This window comes from Bos grunniens, chromosome 3 (assembly GCF_055505025.1).
Source record: "Bos grunniens cultivar Pamir isolate PY7600 chromosome 3, Bosgru_T2T1.0, whole genome shotgun sequence".
NCBI classification, from domain to species: Eukaryota; Metazoa; Chordata; class Mammalia; order Artiodactyla; family Bovidae; genus Bos; species Bos grunniens.
In genome coordinates, this window is record NC_141167.1 from 108,452,476 (window position 1) to 108,476,094 (window position 23,619).

The window sequence follows — 23,619 nt, forward strand, 5'->3', positions numbered from 1 at the left end:
GACAACCAAGTACAATTAACTGAAACAACTTTTGGAATCAAGTCCTCTTTCCAATGAAGTTTAACATTGAATAGTCACATAAATTTGCTAACCTGACTTTTCCTTACCGACCTCATAAGGTCAGTATAAGTTAAATGACATCACAAGTGAAAAGCACGAGCACATTTTCAGGCACAAATTAGGTGCATAACTGTAGAAGGCGCTTAAACTGCCTCCTTACATCCCTGCCTCCTTGTGCTCGCACATTTGTTTAGCCCCTTTCCCTGCAGCGTGGACTGCACCTAGTGACTTGCTCTCAGGAATGGACCGCAGCAGACACGATGGATGCCACTCGGTGATTTCAGAGTACACAAGACTGCGACTTCTCTTTTGCTTACACTCACATACACTCTCTCCCTTTCACTCTCTCCCTTGCTTGCTCTGAGGAATCCAGCTGCCATATTGTCAGTTGCCCTATAGGGGTGACCCATGTAACAAGGAACTGAGGGAGCCTCTGGTCAACATCCAGGGAGGAGCTGAGGCCCTCAGTCCAACAGCCACAGGAGCTGCCTGCTAGCAGATCTCTCCCAGATGACCTGAGCTGATGTAGCCTCAGTCAAGGCCTTGATTTCAGTCTGAGAGACCCTGAGCCAGAGGACCCAGCTGGGTCCTGGCCTAGAGAAAATGTGACACTCTACCTGATGGTGTTTAAGGCATTAACTTTTGGGGTGACAGGTTATGCAACAGTAAATACCTAATACAAATATGAATGCTGTTCTCCTTCTTGCCTCTAGGCAGTGTGTAGTCAGGAGAGGCTAGGCTGTGCTGTGTAACAAGCAGTTAATACCTCAAGGTCTTAGAACAAGAGGAGTTTATGTCCACCACCACAGGTCCCCATGAGAGAGCGAGAGAGGGTTCCTGTCACACAGAGTGGAGGCTCCACCACCTCCATGGAGCCCACAGCATCCTCACAGGGTCCCAGCCCCACAGCAGGGAGGGGAAATGGGGAAATCATACTTCTGTCCAGAAGTAGCGTGCTCTCGGCTCTTGCTTTCTGGCCAGCACAGATCATAAGGCCCTGGCTAACTGCCAGGGACTAGAATATGAGAGTGAGAAAGTGATCATTTAGTGAGCTCTGCTGTCCCTGCCACCGAGTCAGCACTTCCCTAGCCAGTCCCCGAGAGGTTGCAGTGGGCCTTCCTGGATCACTTTCCTGCGGAGCTGAGACCAGTGGGCACATTACCCCATCCTGAGCCCACCCCCCCTCTTAAGACACAGGCCCCAGGGACTGGATATCCTCTGCCCTTTTTGGGGACAGGGTAGGACAGAACAGGACCAGAGAAAGTAATGCAGAACAGCCTTATCCTGAAGGAAACAATAATTTGCTTTTTCCAGGAGGTCAGGATCTGTCTGTGTTGGCTTCTGCCTACCAGAGAAAAAAAAAGTTCTCTCTCCAAATGAGTAAGTTCTCCTCATCTCAAGCCTGCCTTCCTCTATTGTACTTATACTCATTCCTGGCTCTCATTAGAAGCAGAGAATGAATCAGGCCAGTATTCATATATATGTGTATTTTAGATATTTCTTTGTATTTATTTAATCACTTATTCACTGAATTAGGCATCTCCTTGGGGTTATGCCTCCATCCCAGTCCCTTCAGCTCCCCTCACAGGCCTGGAGCCTTACATTAGGCTTACTACTGCTTTACTGCATTTCCAGAGCATGGTGTGCAAACAAGTTTTCATAGACTTAAAGATGATGTCTTTCAGGAGGTGGTCTAAACACCCCTCTTAGGAGCAGAGGCAGGGAAAACAGAGGGCCATACTGGATTCCAAAGGGGATGCTTGAAGAAGAGCATCCCTCATTCCACGCAGGGCTGAGAAGTGACCACAGTGATGGTCCGGGGTCTCCTCTTTGAAGGAACCCTAAACAGGTGCACTGCTGTCAGTCCCTGGCGTGACACAGGGCTAGGACAACATGGGATGAAGAGACAGAGCAGAGGCCTTGATGTACACACAGGAGAGTCCTCTCGGGGGACAGAAGCTGGGAAGGGCCTTAGGGGGGCATCTTCCCAGGCCCCTCCTGTCACAGAGGAGGAGGCCCCCCAGTGGGTGAACTTGTCCTGGGTCACATAGGGCAGAACCACACCTGGCACTGGGGCTCCCCTCTCCAGCCCAGTGCTTCTCCCCTGCAGGAGCTCCCACCAGCTCCCCACCCTGTCCCTGCCCTCCCTGGGGGCTTCTCTCCCAGCACTGCTGTCTTATCACCAGGATCTGAGCAGCTCTTGCAGGCTAATCCTTCAACTTTCTCTCCTGGGAAAAGGCAAGCAAGTAATTACAGGGGTTTAGCAGAGCAGGGGTAGCTTTCCAGGTGGCACCAGTCATAAAGAACCTGCCTTTCAATGCAGGAGACATAAAAAATGCAGGTTTGATCCCAGGATTGGGAAGATTCGCTGGAGGAGGGCATGGCAACCTAGTCTAGTATTCTTGCCTGGAGAATCCCATGGACAAGGGAGCCTGGTGGGCTACAGTCTATGGAGTTGCAAAGTCAGACATGACTGAAGTGACTTAGCATGCACACACAGCAGAGTAGGGACTTCTGGCCAGCAGAGAGTTAAACAGCAGACCCACCAGACTCTACACTTGCTGGAAATGAGGGAACCAGGGAGAGAGGAGGCTCAGCTCTCAGGCTGCAGGGAGGATGGATCCAGAACCTGATGGAGCACCAGCTGTGAGGAAGATGAAAGAAGACATATAAAAAGAAGCCAGACAGTAAGAGCATTGTGAACTACAAAAGGGCTAATCCTGAAGAAGAAAATTAAGCCAGAAAGGCTGTGGTTATAAACAAGAGATAAAGTTTATTTAAATGATATAAAATTTAAAAATCAACATAAAATTTTGTTCACGTTTCTGACCCTTCCTTGGTCATCACACTAGTAAATCAATTGCCGTTTTCTCTCAACTCATAATCAAACCCACTTGTGTCTTGGCACATCTCCTCCATCTCCATGACTCTCTCTAGATGCCAGTGATGGTAGGGACCCTTTCTTCTTTGTGTTCTGCCAGTAGACACAGGGGCAAACTGAGGGCATGGAGGAGACTATTGCTATGGTGAGTGCATCTCCCCAGGACCTCACCAGTGGCTTCTGTGTCTCTGGGAAATTCCAGTGCGAACTGAACTCACCTTCAAGCTTCCTTTCCCACTACTTCTAAACTCATGTCCAGAAAAGGGTTAAAGATGTTAAGAATGATGAAGAAAAAGATACTTCACCCACAGCATCACTCCTCACTACCCATCATTCCAAATGTGTAGAGCAGTTTAACATTCCTTCCAATGATGCCTCTTCTGGTTCACCCAGGGTGCCCAACCCCCGCTGGGAAGCGCCCATCTCACTCAGTACCGTGGAGGATGGGGCTAAGGGGGCAACAAGTTCCACTCCTTCCCAGATCCTGGGGGACCCCGAGGAAGTCATGTTCCTTCTCTGTGTGTAGATTATCTCATCTCTAACATGAGAAATTAAACCATTTCTCTCTCTTTTTTTCTCCCTTTATCTCACTTTGTCTGCATCTCTTTATTTTTTAATTTGTGAATTTCTAGCCCCAGACTTTGGATAAGACTATAATTTGGGACATATTTTTGCAGTTAAATAATACTGGAAAAGTGAAGAAAGTCTACATTTTACTGTAGACAGAAGCAATCTAGTTAAATGGGATATATTTCAATGCCCTTTATTAATATAAGTTGGCCCGTTTTTACAAATGCTTTCTAATTTTTTAAAATTTTATCCAGAATTCACAATCCACTATATTTTCCTCTTTTTTCCATTCATTTGTATTTAATTTTTATATGTACAAATGTCTAATCTTTCATAAATTTATAGATGTATTCACATCATTCCTGTGAATTTTCTAAATTAATTTATTTTTAATTGAAGGATAATTGCTTGGTACACATCCTTCTTTAGGACATTCTCTTTTTCTTTCAGTTCCCCTCTTTTGCTCAACTCCTATTCTCTCCACTTTTTCTTCTCCCACCTCCAAACTTTTCCTCCATTTAATCCTCTATTAGTCATCTGTTACATTTTCTTCTGCATTTTCTCCTACTCTCATAAATACGTGGGTGTATAGATGATTTTAAATATCAAAGATTACTGTTTCATTTGTAAGATTAGGATTTTATTATATGCTGTTTTCTTCATCTTACTGATGGAAATCCATGCATCTAAGATTATGAAAAATTAGAAATACCTCCCAGCCAATTGGTAGACTGTTTTTTTCCTTAAGTCTTCATAATACATCACTGTACTGAAACTTCCCATCTTGTTCAATCATTTCCAAATTGATGTAAAGATTCATTGTTTCTAGGATTTTGCCCTAAAACAGTGCTTTGCATTATAGAGGGCATCCTCCCAGAGAATTTGTTTTACTGGGAGGTAATTTTTCAACTTTTTGAAGTGAAAACTAACACTGAGGTGGAATGCAAAATTTATAAACTGTTGTGAGATAAACTGGAGACTGCAAGGACCCTCTCCTTTGTGAAGGTCTGCTAGGATCTGCACCCCAAACCCTGGTGGAGAGTGCGTGTTCACTATCCCTTTCTAGTAGAGAAGCCCAAGGAGCCTGACTAGAGTTGCTTTCTCTGGCTCAGACCTGGGGCTCTAGTCGGCCTCCTCCTCCATGATGTCTTGTATAAGCTTCCAGGGCCCCTCTGAGTCTAGATCAGGAGAACCTCAATCCCTTGCCCTCTGCCCCAAGGAGCCATGTTCTTTGTCTCCCTCTCTCTCCCCAGGACCCCGGGCAGGCTCTCTTGGCTTCCCTGTTACCACAGCAGAAGCAACCTTACCTCCCTAGAAATGGTCCTCTTAATGCGGACAAGGTGGCCTGAGCTCAGGGGTCCCAGACTTGCCACAAAATCAGAAGGCCATATTATTCTTTCCTTGCACTCTGGGGTTCTAAACCAGGTACGCTGCATTTGAAAACTTAGAGTTGTTTTTCCTTTTTGTTCAACAAAGACGTCAAAACCTAAAGAGCATTCCAAGTGGTAGGGTCCTGCCTTGCTGGCTTTATCCGACATCCCTCCCTCCCCAGGAGCCCAGGCCACTCACTGAGAAGGAGACTGATGAATCCCAGAAGCCAGGGGGCCCAGCAGAGGTGGGCGTCTTCTGAGCAGGGCCTCATTGCAGGTTGCTTTCCAGCCCGTTCAGCTGCAGAGGAAATATTGATGAAAGTAGCTGCAAGAGAAGAGAAAAGCTTGGGCCCCAGCTTCCCCTCAGGGTGGAGCTAACAAATTTGTTTCTAGTTGACCACTGGCCAGCAGGTTAGTTCTGTCAGTCTGTGTCACCTGCATTGGCAGGCGGGTTCTTTACCACTAGCGCCACCTGGGAAGCCTGAGCTCAGGCAGTCTAGAGAAACCCCTTTAATCTTATCCCCAGCATATACAGTACACACTCAATAAGTAATTCTAAAATGAAGGTATAAATAATCTCACTCTGTGATGTGCCTGGCATACTGTTGCACAGACCCCACTCAGTGAAGTCACAGCCAGCTTGGAGTTCTCACATACTCTTCCGTGATTCCCTGGGGCAGCAGCTCTGACCCGGGCAGCACAGCTCACCACTGCAGTGCTGTGGTCAGGCACAGAAGTCATGCTCCGCAAAAAGGCTAGTCTAGCCCCATCTTGGGCTTTGCAGGAGCTTAGGGGTAAAGAATCCACCTACCATCGCAGGAGATGTAGGAGATGCAAGTTCAGTTCACAGGTTGGGAAGATTCCTTGGAGAAGCAAATGGCAAGCGACTCAGTATTCTTGCCTGGAAAATTCCACAGATAGAGGAGGCTGGCAGGTTATAGTCCATGGGGTCGCAAAAGAGTTAGACACGATTTAGAGACTAAAGGACAATAATGCCCCATCTTGGCTTGGTGGTTGCTCTCTCTCTTTTCTATTTAATGAATCAAATTTTCTAATTTTTCAGAAACTTCAACTCTCAGTTGCCTATATAAGAAGCTGTGGGCAAGGAACAAAATTCTTTGGGGGAAGTGTGAACTTCCCACATCCCAACACAAATATTGGTATTTACCTATTTCTTGCATCTGTATGGCCTTCCCAGCTGTCACCAGGGTTCCCTATATACACAAGGTAAAGCCAGACACTCCCCCTGCCCCACAGAAATTGTACGACAGCCAAGCATTTGCCTTTAGTCTCCACCAGGTCCTTTCCTGCTCTCACAGAGGGAAAGAGATAGACATCTACACACTGCTCCTGACCACAGCCTCAGCTGCCTCAGCCTGCACACAACTGGCTGAGAGTCAGGCCCTGGCTTCTTCTCCCCATGCTGGATACCCCACATTATTCGAGACTCTCACCTCCCATGTTCTGGAGGAGCAGCGCCATCCTCCGAATGTACCTCCTTTTCCTTCCCATTGAGGCTTCTCCCTTAGCTGCTCAGACAGAAAGCCCCAAAGCTGGGTCCACAGGACTGGCCCCATGACCATTCACTTAAGGTAGTCAGGTACTGCATATTAGATCTTTTGTGGATGTAAAATCCTCCTCCAAGAGGGATTTTTTTTTTACCTGTAAAAGGCCACAGAGGTAAACAAAGGGCAAGACCTGGACTCATGACAGCAAACTGAGACACATCCCCCCAATCACAGCCCCTTTCTCTGTGCATCTTAGTGGCTTCAAGCAAGTCTTCTGAAGACTAGTCTGTGCTCCTTCCAAAATTATCTCTGCAATATTCAAACTAGTTTTATTTTTTCCCTACTCCACTTAATAGCAGACAAATCAGCATAAATGTGGTTTGTGCATCCTGTGGTCAGAAACTATTTATATTGAATTAAAATACTGGCTGCTCATTCACTGGTTGCCTTTAGGGCATTGGAGAGCAAGTCATAATCCCCTCCTCCAATTGGTCCTCACAACTGTCATGAGAGAAATCCTAGTTACATTTTAGTTACAAAATGTAACTAGAGAACATTTTAGTTACAAAAACCATGTGGGTGATGGGCAGTGGGAAGGAGGACCCTGGACAGGGGAAACCAGCGATGTCACTGGAGACCAGGGACATTGGGAGAAGAGTCAGGCAACAGTTAATCCATGCTGGTAAAATGTCAGGGACTTTAAAAATATCCAGAGGTCTTATCTCATTTTTGTTATCCCCCTTCCTGTGCTAATGCATAGCACATACACATGCACACATTGCCTTACAGACCTTTGGTAAGAGCTTACTGCATGGAAGTACCTGGTACTGGTAATGTTTTGGGAAATTAAAGGAAGGCATGCTTGAAACTGCTGCATCCAAGTGTATAGATGTGTATGTATGGGGTATAGGATAAGAAAGAAATGTAGAGCTGAATGAGATGGGGAGCTCAGGAAAACCAGTCAGAGAAATGACAATGAGAGTCAAAATTCCTAGGAAATGACAGAAATTATAGGAAGGCTCTGGACTTCTAGAAAACATCATGAGTGATGATGTCTATCTTACTTGAATTTGACAGGACAGAACACCCCACTTAAGGACTGAATTACACGAAGAATTTGTGGTTATTCAGTCACTAAGTCATATCCAACTCTTTGTGATTCCATGGACTGCAGCACACCAGGCTTCCCTGACCTTCAGTATCTCCCAGAGTTTGCTCAAACTCATGTCCTCCTGTCCTTTGAGTCAGTGATGCCATCTAACTATCTCATCCTCTGTTGTCCCTTTCTCTTCCTGCCCTCAATCTTTCCCAGCATCTGGGTCTTTTCTAATGAGTCAGCTCTTCACATCAGGTGGCCAAAATTTTGATTCAATACCTACACTCTACCAGAAGATTTATGCATGTCTTTTCAGCCAATTGACATTATTTGCTGAATCAAATCCTCAAAACAATTCTATTATCTAACCATCACATACACCTTATAGAAGAGTGTCCAGAATGTCCAAAGAGATTAAATAACTTGTCCAAGGTTATATTTTAAGTAAGCAGCAAGGTGTTCATGCGCTGTTGACATCAGTTGAGCCATGGACTTGACCAGGAGGGAGAGAAGAGTGTAGATTTTGAGAAACTCAAGTTTTAACTGAAAGAGAAAGGACCTCAGTATGGAAAGGATGATTGCTGCCTGATGTAGAAGGAAACTTAAGCTCCAAGATTAAGGAGGTATAGGTACTTAGATAAAAGATGTTGGTAGAGAGGAACTGAGGTATGATCTTCTCCTTGACCATTCTGCCTGGCTTGAGAGAGAAAAGCCACCATTCCAGCCTGTAGCATTTGCAGCAGAGCACCAGGGCATTTCATAGCTGGGCCGGGGAGGGGAACAGATGGCAGCGGTTTCAGGGTGACAACTTACCTTCATTGTCCATTTTCTCCTCCTTACCTCCTGCTCTATAATCAGGTATCTATTTGGTGTTAAAAGTTATCAGATAAAACCAATGAAAATATATAGAAAAGCAGAAACAGAATCACAGATATAGAAAACAATCTATTGGTTACTAGTGGGGAAAGGGAAGGAGGGAGGGACAAAATGCAAGAATGGGACTAAGAGATGCAAACTACTATATAAAATAGATAAGCAGCAAGGATATACTATGTAGTTTGTTGTACGTTGGTTTAGTTGCCCTGCAGCACATGGAATCTTACCGGACCATGAATGGATCCCATGACCCCTACACTGGCAGGCAGATTCCTACCACTGGATTAATAGGGAAGTCCTGTAATAACTTTTAATGGAGTATAAGCTATCAACATACTGAATCACTATGCTGTATACCGGAAACTAACATAACATTGTATATCAAGTATACATAAATAAAAAATTATAATAAAAAATTATAAACTGGATGAAGGATGGTTTCAATGAGCCAAACATTCACTGGATCATGGAGAAAGCAAGGGAGTTCCAGAAACACATCTACTTCTGCTTCATTGACTACACTAAAGCCTTTAACTGTGTGGATCACAACAAACTGGAAAATTCTTCAACTTATTGGAGTACCAGACTTCCTTACCTGTCTCCTGAGAAACTTGTATGCAGGCCAAAGAGCAATAGTTAAAACTGGATATGGAACAACAGATTGGTTCCAAGTTGGGACAGGAGTATGACAAGGCTGTATATTGTCATCCTGCTTATTTAACTTATATGCAGAATACATTATGAGAAATGCTGGAATAGATGAATCAGAAGCTGGAATCAACATTGCTGGGTGAAATAGCAGTGACCTCAGATAAGCAGATGACACCATCCTTATGGCAGAAAGTGAAGAGGAACTAAAGGAGTCTCTTGATGAGGGTTAAAGAGGAGAGTGAAAACCTGGCTTGAAATTGAACATTAAAAAAACTAAGATCATGGCATCTGGTCCCATTGCTTCATGGCAAATAGATGGATAAAAAGCAGATTTTATTTTCTTGGGCTCCAAAATCAGTGTGGACTGTGATGTAACCATGAAATTAAAATGTGCTTGCTCCTTGGAAAGACTGCTATGACAAACCTAGATAGCATATTAAAAAGCAGAGATATCACTTTACTGACAAAGTCCGTATAGTCAAAACTATGGTTTTTCCAGTAGTCATCTGTGGATGTGAGAGTTGGACCATAAAGAAGGTTGAGCACTGACAAATTGATGCTTTCAAATTGTGGTGCTTGAGAAGACTCTTGAGAGTCCCTTGGACTTCAAGGAGATCAAACCAGTCAATCCTACAGGAAATCAATCCTGGACATTCATTGGAAGGACTAATGCTCAAGCTGAAGCTCTAATACTTTGGCCACCTGATGTGAAGAGCTGACTCAGGAAAGATCCTGAAGCTATGAAAGACTGAAGGCAAAAGGGGAAGGGGATGGCAGAAGATAAGATGGTTAGATAGCATTGCCCACTCAATGAACATGAATTTGAGCAGTCTGGGAGATAGTGGAAGACAGAGGAGCCTGGCCTGCTGCATTTCATGGAGTTGTAGAAAGTCAGATGTGACTTAGTGACTGAACACATAACACACACAGCACACACTGAAAAACTTCAAATGTGATTAGAAAAGAATGAATAATTCAACATATGTGTTAAAATGTGGAAGGTAGAAAATTTAGGAGCATACAAAATTCTCTTCTTTTTAAAAGGTGTGAGAAAACCAACTACACTTTTGGAGATCTTTTTCAAAATGCTAGAAATTATCCAATGGTTTGTGGCAACTGGAGGAGCATCTAGTCAAAAAAAATGGCTGAATCACATTAAGAACAGTATTATGAACCAAATGTTTGTTTTCTCCCCAAATTTTTATGTTGAATCATTAACCTCCAATATGATGTTATCTGGTGATGGGGCATTTGGGAGCTAACTGGAATCGGATGAGGTCAAGAAGGTGGGGCCCTCATGATGAGATTATTGTCTTTACAAGAAGGGATACTAGAGAGCTCTTTCTGTTTCTTCCTTGTGAGATACAGCAAGAACTGGCCATCTGCAAGCCAAGAGGAGGGCCCTCACCAGGAACTGATTCAGTCAGCACCTTGATTTTAAACCAGTCCCATAACTGTGAGAAATAACTGTCTTGTTAAATCACCCATTCTATGGTATTTTGCTATAGTATCTCAAGGTGACAGAGACAAACAAGGAGCTTTGAAAAGACAGAATCATTGCTAATAAATTGTCATGAAATCAAATATTTGCTGGTAATTTGGAAGACTTTGTTTACAAGGAAGTCTGTATTTAACCTAACTCAGAGCTCCTCCATTGTGAAATGATTTTACCCAGTGGCATTCATCAAAGCAATTATGAGCAATTTTTCCATTTTGTGGATACCTGAGGAGTTGGATAACTGGTAATGCAAACAAGAGACTAACTAATATCTTAGAAGGAAAATCTTGTTAATGATATGTTCATAGATGCTTTGAAAAGTTCTGACATATTCTATGGGCTCTATAAGTCAAGACAATGCATACAGCTGTGTACATTTTCAGAAAAAGCCTGAGATGGTTCTATTTCTTGATTTTTAGCTGACTTTGGAGATCATCGCAAGTAGGAACTGAGGCCTATGGCAAAGCTGTGAATTGTATGAATGAGTATTGAAGACAAGCCCAAAATTCAGAGATCTTCACCAAAGACTAAAAGATGTATTAGTTTCAGACATTTAAGGAGATTTCCTTTCAACACTAGTTGCCTATTAAGCCAACCAATCAGAAACTCCACTGGACACACACAACAAAATTCAGAATATTCTCAGGAAAGTCAAATAAAAAGTCAACTTTTAAATAAAAATTACAGGGATAAACTAGTGTTGAAAGGAAATCTTAAATGTCTGGAACTAATACATCTTTTAGTCTTTGGTGAAGATCTCGGTTTGAATTTTGGCATTGAAACATGTGTAATATCATGTATAGAAACGAATCGCCAGTCCAGGTTCGATGCAGGATACAGGAAGCTTGGGTCTGGTGCACTGGGATGATCCAGAGGGATGGTATGGGGAGGGAGGTTGGAGGGGGGTTCAGGATTGGGAACATGTGTACACCCGTGGCAGATTCATGTTGATGTATGGCAAAACCAATACAATATTGTAAAGTAATTAGCCTTTAATTAAAATAAATAAATTTAAATTTAAAAATAAATAAATAAATATGACTGACCAAAAAAATAAATAAATATTACAAAAATTTACAAGCAGTAGCAGTAGCAACAACAAAGCAATTAGAATCATATCATGATAGAAGTGTTAGCTAATGTTGTCATAATAATTATATTGCAATCACTATTTACTCAACATATTGTACATTTTAAACGTACACAATATTATATGTCAATTATACCTCAATTTTAAAAAGTCTTTTTAGGGAAGAGATTCTGACCTCCAGAGTTGCTACATTTTATCATTTTAAATGTATAATTTCCAATAAAACATACAAGAGAAGGAAGCAAGAATATATGATCCATGCTGCTGCTGCTGCTAAGTCGCTTCAATTGTGTCCGACTCTGTGCGACCCCATAGATGGCAGCCCACCAGGCTCCCCCATCCCCTGGATTCTCCAGGCAAGAACATTGGAGTGGGTTGCCATTTCCTTCTCCAATGCATGAAAGTGAAAAATGAAAGTGAAGTCTCTCAGTCATGCCCGACTCTTAGTGACCCCATGGACTGCAGCCTTCCAGGCTCCTCTGTCCATGGGATTTTCCAGGCAAGGGTACTGGAGTGGGTTGCCATTGCCTTCTCCGATATGATCCATACACATAGAAAAAAACAATCAGTAGAAAATATCCCTGAGGAAAACCAAATATGGAACTTACTGGCAAAGACTCTAGGTAAGCTCTTTAAATAAGTTCAAAGAATTAAAGGAAATCAAATATGAAGAACAGAAGGAAAACATAAGATCAAAGTATCATCAATAGTAAGTGTCATCAAAGATACAGAAATTAAGATAAAGGACCAAGTAGAAATTCTGGAGTTTAAAAATATGATAACTTGTAGAAAAATCACCAGAGGAACTCAATAACATTTATGAACAGGTAGAAAAAAACCCCATAAATCAAAAATATGTCAATTTAGTTAATACAGCCTGAAGAATGGAAAGAAAAAAAAAAAAAGAAAAACAGATTTTCAGGGAACTGAGGGACAGCATCAGCAATAAACTGAGGGACAATATCAGCACAAAAAACTGAGGGACAATATCAGAACACACATAATGGATTCTCATAAAGAGAAGAGAAAATAAAAGGACCACACAGAAGATTCAAAGCAATAAATGGTGGTAAATTTACCAAAATCGATTTTAAAAAAAGCTCAATATATCAAAATACAATAAATTCAAAGAGGTCTACACATAGGCATTTCATAGCCAAGTTATCAAAACACAGAGAATCTTTAAAGTAGAAACAAATAGTGACTCATCATATTGCAAGGGATTACTCAATAAGATTAACAGTTTATTTCAGAAACCAAGGCCGTGAGGAGACCCAGGGATGACAAATGCAGGTGTTGAGAGAAAAAAGTCAACCAAGATCTCCATAACAGCAAGCTATTCTTTAAGTACCAGTTAAGACACACTCAGATAAACAAAACTAATTTTTTACTTGCAGACCTGCTTTATCAGGCAAAAATAGAAGACAATGTACAATAAATAAAACCATATAAACTAAGGAAGAGTACCAGTAGAGGAAACAAAAAGGTAAATATTAAAAGCAATGTGATTTTTTGTTGTTGTTGTTTATCCTATAAAAATAGTGTTTTTTCTCCTATCTTATTTAAAAGACAACTTGCAGAAAGCAGTTAAAATAAAAATGTGTTATGGGCACACTAGATAAAAGATAACAACAGTACAACAGTAGCAGTAAAAATGAAAGAGAAACAGATACGTAAGATCAAAGCTTTTGTATACTGCGTGCGTGCTAAGTTGCTGTGTCCTGTGCTTGGTGACCCTATGGACTGTAGCCCCATAGGCTCCTCTGTCCATGGGATTCTCCAGGCAAGAATACTCGAGTAGGTTGCCATGTCCTTCTCCAGGGGATCTTCCCAACCCAGGGATTCAACCCACATCTCTATGTCTCCTGCCTTGGCAAAAGGGTTTTTTACCACTAGTGCCACCTGGGAAGCCCATTGAACTTAGTTGGTATTAACCTGAACAAACTTGTATAAATTAGGATGCTAATTAATAATGCCCAGAAATAAAAAAGGTTATGAGGAAATAGTATGAATAATTGTATGACCAAATTTGATAACCTAGAGAAATTCCAAGAAATACACAAAGTATCAAAATGAACTGAAGAAATACAAAATCTGGACAGATCTATAACAAACAATGAGATTGAAAAATTATTCAAAACACTCCAGTTGTGGGCTGAATTATAACCCATCCTCTCGTCCCTTATTTTCAAATGTTGAAGTCCTAACTCTTAATGTGACTGCATTTGGAGATAGGGTCTTTAAGGAGGCAGTTAGGTTAAAAAGTCCTAAAGGTAGGGCACTACATCTGTATCACTGGGCTCCTTAGGTGAAGAGGTATGTGCAAACACAGAGAAAGTCCATGTGAAGACACAGCAAGAAGGGGCCTTATGCAAGCCAGGGAGCAAGACCGCAAGAGAAAACAAACCTGCCAACATCTTGAACTTTGACTTTTAGCATCTAGAACTGTGAGAAAGTAAATGGTTGTTGTTTGAGACACCTTGTCTTGGTATTGTGTTGTGGCAACCCTTAGAGCCTAAAACGATTCACAGAGTAACTTTATCTGTGACACTCCCAACTAATTCCATGATGTCAGAATTACTCTGATCCAGAACCAGACAAAAATATCAAAGGAAAACTATAGAGCAATACCTTTCATTAATAAAGGTTAAAAAGTCTTCAAAAATTAAGAAAACAAAATCCACCATCACTTTAAAAGGATTATATAGCATGACCAAGTGAGATTTTTCTTAGGAATTCAAGGGTGATTGAACATGTGAAAATCAATCAATGTAAAATACTGTACTAGTAGGTTAAAGGGAAAACACAATAGTCATACTCAGTAGACAACAAGATAGTATTTGACAAAATGCAACATCATTTCAGTAAATAATGTAGGAATTGAGGAGAAATTCCTTAAATGATTTAAAGGGTATCTATGAAAATTCATGGCTAACCTCATACTTCATAGCGAAAGACTGGAAAGTTTTCCACCTAAGATCAGAAAAAAGAGTCTGTTCTCCCCTCTTGTATTCAGCACTGTGCTGTAGATTCTAGCCAGACAAGTAACATAAAGAATAAATGTATTTATTATTGTTCCCAAATAATAACTGCCCTTCCTGTGTGAAGATGGTGCCTCTCTGCACTACTCATATTGGACTTATCTAGGTGATTTGTTTTGATCAACAGAATATGAGCAGAAGTACAACTACCACTTCTGACCAGAAGCTATAAGACTAATCAAATAGTCTCATCTTTGCAACTTTTCTCTCTGCCTTGTTGTTGTTGTTCAGACGTTAAGTCATGTCTGACTCTTTGTGGCCCCATGGGCTGCAGCACGCCAGGTTCCCCTGCCTTTCACTATTTCCTGGAGTATTTCCTGGAGTTGTGTCCAGTGGGTCAGTGACACTATTTAACCGTCTCATCCTCTGCTGCCCTCTTCTCCTTTGCCTTCAGTCTTTGCCAGCATCAGGGTCTTTTCCAATGAGTTGGCTTTTCACGTCAGGTGGCCCAAGTATTTAGCTCTCTCACCCTTTCCACCATTCAGGACACAGAGAGAAGATTTCCATCTATAAATTAGGAAGCAGACCTGGTTTATCAGACCTTGAATCTTCTGGTACCTTGATTTTGGAAATCTGTAGGCTGCAGTCCATGGGGTCACTAAGAGTCAGGCACAACTGAGCGACTTGACTTTCACTTTTCGCTTTCATGCATTGGAGAAGGAAATGGCAACCCACTCCGGTATTCTTGCCTGGAGAATACCAGGGACGGAAGAGCCTGGTGGGCTGCCGTCTATGGGGTCGCATAGAGTTGGACACGACTGAAGCGACTTAGCGGCAGCAGCAGCTGTCTCTAGAACAGACAGAAATAAATGTTTGTTGTTTAAGTCATCCAGTCTATGACGTTTTTGTGTGGCAGCATGAACAGACTGAGACAACATCCCAGAGAATGGGACAAAAGATTTGCAAGTTACATATTTGATAAGTCTAGTGTCATTATTATGTGAAGAGTTCTTCTACTTCAGTAATAAAAGACAAATATTTTGTAAGATGGATGAAGGAGTTGAATATACAATTCTCCAAAGTGGATATATAAAAGTCCAATAAACAAACATACTGGTGCACAACATTAATCATTAGGAAATGAAAATCAAACCCATATTGAGATACCATTTCACACCTGCTAGGATGACTAGAATCAAAAAGTCTAACACTAACAACGGTTGGCAAGCATGTGGAGAAACTGGAACCCTCATACACTGATGCTAAGAATATAAAATGGTCCAGCCACTTTGAACAATATTTTGGCAGTTCCTCAGCAAGGTGCCCATAGAGCTTCCATATGACCCAGCAATGCCACTTCTAGGTAAACATCCAAGAAAACTGATACCGTGTTCACAGAAAATAATCAGCATTATTCTTAGTAGTCACAAAGTGGAAATAACACAGATATTCATCAGCTGATGAGTGAATAAATACAATGTGATATATCAATCCATACATCGACATATAATCTTTATTATTTCTGTATGTTTTAGGTTTGGTTTGTTTGTTTGTTTTATAGTTTCTTGTGTTAGAAGTTTGGGTTATTGTTTTGAGATCTTTCTTCTTTAACATGGGCTTTTATACTTACACTTTCCCTCAAGTACTGCTTTTGCTGCATCCCACAGGTTCGGAATGTTATGTGTTTTCAGTTTTTTTCATCTCATTAAACTCTCCAATTTCCTTGTGAATTATTCTTTTGCCCTTTGGTTGATGAAGAATGTGTTGTTTAATTTCCACATATTTGCCATATTTCCTGTTGCTACCCTTTTCCACTTTCATTCAGTTGGAGTTAGAGGATATAATTCGTATGATTTCCATCTTTTATCAAGGCTGTGTATGGCCTAACATATGGCTTATTTTGGAGAATGTCCCATGTACATTTGAGGAGAGTGTGTAAACTTCTCAATGGTTAACAGTACCTACATATTTCCTCTTTTTCTGGTATTTTCAACTGATCCACTTTGCTCACTCCTTTCCTGGAGCCCTTGTGTGCTCTTAGCACACCCCTTTCTTGACTTCACCCTTTACTCCACAACCACAGCTACTGTCCTAATTCTTTCTCTTCCACATCACTGTCACACCTCTCCACTTGCTTCAAGACACTCACTTCTTGGCCTTTCTTCATCAGGACTCCTTAGGCTTTCACAGGGTGACCCACTACCCCTCCAGCATTTGAGACTATTGATTCCTCTTTCCTTTGTAAAGTCTCTCTTTTAGTTTCCTTAATATCACACTCTCCTGGATCTCCCCTTCCCATCTGTTACCCTGCTCAGGCTCTTTTTCTGGTTCCTCTTCCTTTACTTCTGTCCTTCCCTCAAATGTTGCTGCTTCCAAGTGTTTGGGGACTGTTGCCTTTTCATCTCAGTTCTCGTTCTCTCACTGACACCTACTTCATTGGCTCCTATTATCATTCACATGCTGCTAATGCTCCAAAGTATTTCCCCAACATATTCTCTACTAAGCATCAGACCCTGCATTCAACTTTACTAGACGTCACCACTGGGGCTCAGGTCTGATGCCGCATTTATTGTCTTCAACTTTCAACCTATTTCTGGGGCCCTATTCTCAGTTCTGACTCATTGGAAAAGATCCTGATGCTGGAAAAGATTGAAGGCAGAAGAAGAAGAGGGCAACAGAAGATGAGATGGTTGGATGGCATCACCTATTCAATGGACATGAACTAGGGCAAACTCCAGGAGAAGATGAAGGACTGGGAGGCCTGGCATGTTGCAGTCCATGGGGTCGCAAAGAGTTGGACATGACATGGCGACTGAACAATAGCAATTTTCAGTAAGTGGCCCATTTCATAAACCTGGAGCTTGTACTCAGCTCCTTTCTCTCTTCCACCTTGAGGAGCAGTTGATCAAGTGCAAGCAACATGCCAGGTCCTGTGCTAAGCACCTCCCATGTGATTATTTTTTTCTTATTGTTGGAAAGAAAGAAGTAGTGAATCTTAGGGAAGAAAGAAATAGTGAAACTTTAGTTGTTTTTGGTACTTGTTGATGAGGACTGGAGAAGGAAATGGCAAACCACTCCAGTGTTCTTTCCTGGAGAATCCCAGGGACGGGGGAGTCTGGTGGGCTGCCATCTATGGGGTCGCACAGAGTTGGATATGACTGATGGAACTTAGCAGCAGCAGCAGCAGATGAGGACACTTAAGCAGAGTTCCATTAAGTCATCACATTGTTTCTCAGCTTACCTCACATGCCTAGAGCTGTGGTTGCCTGGAATAGGCTTGCCCATCCCCACCCCTCTCTCTGGCCGCTGACCAGTGGAGATACTCCTCTTATTTCCCTATAACTTGTCATCACACTGTATTGCAATGTTCCATGTTCCTTTTTTGGTCTTATATTGAACCTAGTGAGAAATAGGAAGGATTCTTTTCTCATAGGAAATAAATGCAGAAACAATCACTGCTTGAGTATTCAGGCAATACATGTATTCTTTCTTTAGTGGGTAGGTTATAGTATTAACAGCATAAGCTGGTTTACCTGAATCTAAAAAATTCATTGAAAAGTTATCTTCTATTGTATAGAAAATTCTTTTTTTTTTCCACCACCAATATTACCCCTCAGTACAAATAAAGAAAGTCTCCAAAGTTTGCTATGGGGAGGGAGGTGGGAGGGGGGTTCAGGATTGGGAATACATGTACACCTGTGGCGGATTCATGTTGATGTATGGCAAAACCAATACAATATTGTAAAGTAAAAAAAAAAATTAAAGAAAATAAAATGCAAACAAATCAAAATTGTGTCTCTTCTCTTTCCTTCAATCTTCCCAGCTTAGCCTGCAAGCTCCACCTAAATTAGATTCCCAAAGATCAGAAAGAACCATGGGAATCTATCTTGCCAATCCAGCCTCTTCATACAAGCACACACACACAAACACAGTTACACACACACATATATACACCAACACACCAGCCCCCGAGTCATGCAGCTGTGTCAGTTATTACTAAAGCCGCCCCCCAAACTCAGATTACAAATAGAAAGGAGGACACAAAGTACTTGAAATGCAATGTTCTCAATGGATAGGGACAAAGTTGCTTCTCTGAATTGTACAGTGAATGCATTGAACCGGATTTCTTCCCCTAAAGTTTTTCAGAAGCTCAGCTTTGCTAGTGGCGGGGAATAAGAAGGAAGAATTCGACAGGACACAAGGTGCACTAGACACAGTATATAGGATATTATCATTAAGTACTCTGCAAACAATCTGTGGGAGAAGTGCCCCAATTTGAATTTTAAAAACATTCATATTTTCAATATAGACTGAATGGTAATGGGGATGAATCGGGAACCAGAGGTGAGTACCTGAGGCCAGGATAAACCCTCAAATCCTGTTGGGGCTCTGTTCCACCAGTGCCTACTGAACCCTCTTGATCACTACGCACAGCTTGCTAGATGATCTCTGTCCCTACAGATTTTTTCAAGAATCTCAATGGACTTCCTGCAACATGGAATTAAAACTTTTAAACCTGGTATCTTTCATTAGTACACAAAAGTATGTTTTTTCCTCCATTGGCCTTTTTTTCTTTTAATCTTAGTAAACTTATTAGTTCTAGAAAGCTTTCTCCATAGCCAAGCATTTTGTCTACAAAAATGTTTCATTTCCCACCCCCTGCCCTTTAAGATCTGTATACTTTTTATTTATTTTATTGTCTTAGTGGATAGATAAAACAGTTAGTGTGATGTTGCATAGAAGCGGTTTACCAGAACATCTTTTTTTTTTTTTAATCAGGTAAAAACTTTCAGTTTTTCACAATTAAGTGTGATTTTAACTATAGTTTAAAAAATGTATACCTGTTTTTAGATTTATCAGTTTTATCTGCTCTGATATTTCTTGTTTCCTTTTTTTTTTTTTTTGCTTGTTCTAAAGTTAGAGCATGAAGTATTAATCAGCTGTTTCTTCTTTCCTAATCTAAATCTTTAATTCTACAAATTTCCTGCTAAGTGCTACTTTAGTTTCAGTTCATGAATTTTGACACATTATGTTTTAATTTTTATGAAAAGTTTTCAACCCATTTTTAGACTTCTGATGGCTAGGTTTCCACCATTGTTTTTTACATACACAAGACTATTGATACTGAGATATATTGGGGCCTAGGTAGGCAAGGAGTTGAACCTCTGTTTTGCTGGCATGGAATGCAAGCAGAGATAGCATGATTAGAGAGTAGCATCTCTTGATACTGCAGATTCCTGTTCATGGCAGAGGCAGCAACTGTTAGCAGCCCAGTTTTACAGTGTGGTTCCAGATGCAGTTTCTGGGATCTCTGATTTGAATTTGTTTCTTTGATTCTACCACAAAATCATTGATATAAAATATGCCTTTTAGTAAAATTTTTTCTTAGAACTAGCTAAGAGAATGCTTCAGTCTCAACTAAAATTTTAAAACTGTAATAAATTATATAAAAGATAGTTGATGGTGAGAGAATCTAAAGAAAGAGTGTAAAATTTCTATCTGACCCAAGTGGGTTTGAAGGCCATTTGGATCTGATATTTTGTTTAACTTATTTGCTGCAGTATCAAAGATAAAATAAAAACAGCTATATTGTTCCATGTGACAAATGAAAATTATCTCCATTTTGTAAGACTGGGTCCATGAGAAACTCCTGTAGAGATGCTGAGCTCCAAAAGGTGGATGATAAGAGGTCCTGGGTTCAGGTTAATGAAATGGGACCCTGTGTCCATGGCAGTGAAATAGGAATACTGCTGGTGCTAAGATCTAAAGGGTTAAGGATTTGAGGAAGCTTGATGTGGATAAATGAGGTCACTGCTTAATCCACTACCGGTAAATCAACATAATGGACATTTCCTCTGGTCTCGGGCCAGTTAGGTAATCATCATCAATGCCTGTCACGTCCGGCACAGCAGGTGAGAAAAACCTGAAAAGGGGGCGAGCCCGTAGTGAAAAGACAGACACGTGTAATTTGCCAAGCGGGGAGTCAAGGGACCCTCTTGCTCCCCATGGCAGGAAGACAAAATGGCTCCTTTCAGCCTGCACTTTTATTGGTAGAAGTCACATGAGATCTTTAGGAAATAGCTATATTGGGGAGATTGATCAGTGCACCATAAAGAGGGAGTAAAGTTAAGGCTCTGCTATTGATCAGGAACATCTTGTTTTGTTTCCAGGGGGCCGGACGCAGGGGCAGGCAGTGAAGCAGAGCAGAGAGCACCACCTACCACAAGTGTGTCCCTTTGGCATGCTTACCAGCACAATCACGACGGCACAGTTTGCTGCACCCTCGAGTCATGGGGCAGGTTCTGGTCTCTGCTCCACGAGGCTGCAACAAATACCCATCATTTGCCCATCAGCGTCATATCATAGCTTTTGGTATGTATGTGAAACACTTTCACCCATGAGATGCAGATAGGTACAATTGTGATCACTTCCCATTTTCCAGGTATGGAAACTGAGGATCCAAAGACATTAATAGACAAGCCCAGCGTCTGGAAAGTCAGTACATGACAAAGTCAAGACTCGGACCAGGTCTCCACTACCCAGCCAAAGGTCTTTTTGAATCCAAGTTTCTTTCATCGCAGTGAATCTCCCACACTAAGCCTTGAAAAAGGCTTTTCAAGGTTTCAAGCCTTGAAAAGCCACATGAGGGGAAGGAGGCCAGACCTGTCCCAGCACAGCTTCTCACTTCCCTCACACCACCTCAGGAGAGGAACAAAGGCCTGTGATGTGTCTCAGTAGCTTCTGAGAAATAAAGTGGTATTTGGCCAAACACAGCCACTTCCCTCTACGCTCAGTGCGTCACAGATAGGCCAAAACCTTCAGCCTCTCCGACACCTGCAAAAGCCACTAGCACAAGAAGCTCAGCTGGCCTCCCAGTGGGGCCTAGGGACCCTCACTGTCTGAGAGCCGAAGGCTAGATGATCCTGCTGTCCTTCCTGGGGCAGTGAACTCTCTTCCTAGAGAGTCTCATGGTCCAGCTTTCACAGGGCCTTTTCATCTTAGTCTAACCACCATCTGATCAGTCTCACCAACTACATCACCTTTTAAACCTGGAGAAGCCCCCCTTGGTAGAGAGACTGCTCCCACATTGTGCTTATACCCCATGCATGGCTCCTGCCCAACCATAGTGTGTCGGTGACTCTCTCCCCAGGCACATTGGTCAGGCCTCTTTCTGCAGGGCTTCCTTTACCACAAAACTTCCCTCTTAGCTCTTGGCTGGACTGGTTCTGAGCATCTCTTTTCTCTCCAGTGTGAGGAGAACAGACCACAACACCCAACTCAACCTTCTACCCACCCCAAGGGCTCAGGTCACACTACTCTACCTCATAGGGAAGACAGCAGGCTTTTCAGATCCCTACTCACAGCCTCTGAGGACTTGCCCAAGATCTTTGAGAATCACAGTGGGGACAGGAGGAGAAGGAGAGCCCCAGGAGATGCAGTTAATTGGGAAAAACCTTTCCATATTAAGGGTTAATAGCCCTTATGAGCCTAAGTAAAGAAACCCCATCAGTCTCCAGACTGCATATCTGCTCCCACTCCCTGGAGTAAGACCCTTCCCTCCCTCCTCTTTCAAATAAAGCTCAAATGACCTCCTGGGAGCCTTCCCCATGCTGCCCCAGATGGAATTAGGTGCTCTCTTTGCTGGGCTCCCACAGCACTTCAGCAAGTTGTCTGTCATTTGTGATGTGACCAGGTCACTGGCTCTTGCCCTCCCCCTTGTGATGCAGACCCCTGGCCCTGTGCACAGAGAAGGCAAGGAGATCCCACTCTCTGGCTGATGCAAGTCCAGGGTTAGCACCTGAGTGGGAGTCTTGTCGTCTCACTCTTGTCCCAGGCCTCCTGTGAGAATGCTGCAGTGTCACACATGCTCCCTAAGGCAAGCATCTTTCAGTTACACTGCAAGTGGCAACTTGTGCTGTATTTCACCTAGCACATATTTATTGATCACAGTTGTGCCTCTGTGGGGAGCGAGCTCCGCCCCTGGCAAAGGTCATGAGGAAGGAGGCTTGGCATACGCAAAGGCGGGATCAAGCCTCAGGAGTCTCCCTGGAAATTCTCGAGCATCTACCCCCAAAACCAGAGTCTGCCTACTTTCTGCTTTGTGCTTTCACCTACACCTTTGACTTTACGGGGAGCTGTCCCCCACTACCTCTCTGAAAAAAGAGTTAGCTTACAGCTCCAGTTAATAATTCCTGGGTGTGACAGTGTTTCAACCTACAAACTCCCTTGGAAGTCCTCTAGCCTGCCTGAATAGGTTTTTCCGGCCACATGTGATTGCTCAGAGCCTCCAAACTGTGAGAGGCATGAGATGTTCTAAACTGTCTAAATACAGATTCCTTTGAGCAGTCAAAAGATTGATTAGAAATTGTATTGGTGAAGGGATTTTCACTTGTTGGGCCAATATTTGCTGCTAAGTCTCCATATCCCTTACCTGCTGTGTCCCTGGCAGTGTATTGATTAGTATAAATGGTGTAAGTAGTAGCTTTAATGTTTGTAACCTGGGACCCTTGAGTTAATTCTTTTTCTTGTTATAGCCCACCACACCTTTGCTCTGTAGGAATGCAACTTTATCTAATGCTTTTTGGAGGCTGGCGCCTGACTTTAGAATAATCACCTTTAGAGAAAAAGGCCTCCAGGCCAGAAGATGATGCAAATCACCTAAACTTTTGCATATGATAAGTTTGCAGGAAGAAAGCCTGGCTTACTGCATGACTCTACCCCTCCCCCCATTATCCTCTATGCATAACTTAAGGTATAAAAACTACTTTGGAAAATAAAGTGCAGGCCTTGTTCACCGAAACTTGGTCTCACCATGTCATTCTTTCTCTTACCTTCTGGCTGAATTATTCAGCCTCTTTTCTCCACTGAATTTCCTCACTGAGCTATCCTCATTCTATTACTCTTTATATCCTTAATTAACGTTTAATTAAGCAATTGTTTCCTGATCCTCGCCGACGCCGTCCCCTCTTCGAATTCCCTGGATCCACCGGGGCTGGACCCCGGCATGCCTCTGCACAAGCAGGGCCCTCCTTTCCAGC

At 42.3% G+C, this 23,619-nt stretch overlaps 1 protein-coding gene across 1 annotated transcript in view; it reads right to left on the bottom strand.

The window, feature by feature from the left end:
- LOC147376727 (T-lymphocyte surface antigen Ly-9-like) overlaps window positions 1–440 on the bottom strand; it is a 105,064-nt gene extending 104,624 nt beyond the window's left edge. The window contains exon 1 of the mRNA XM_086394076.1: window positions 378–440. Coding sequence (XP_086250202.1) covers window positions 378–440 — 63 coding nt within the window. The remainder of the gene's footprint in view (window positions 1–377) is intronic.
- Window positions 441–23,619: the final 23,179 nt, after the last annotated feature.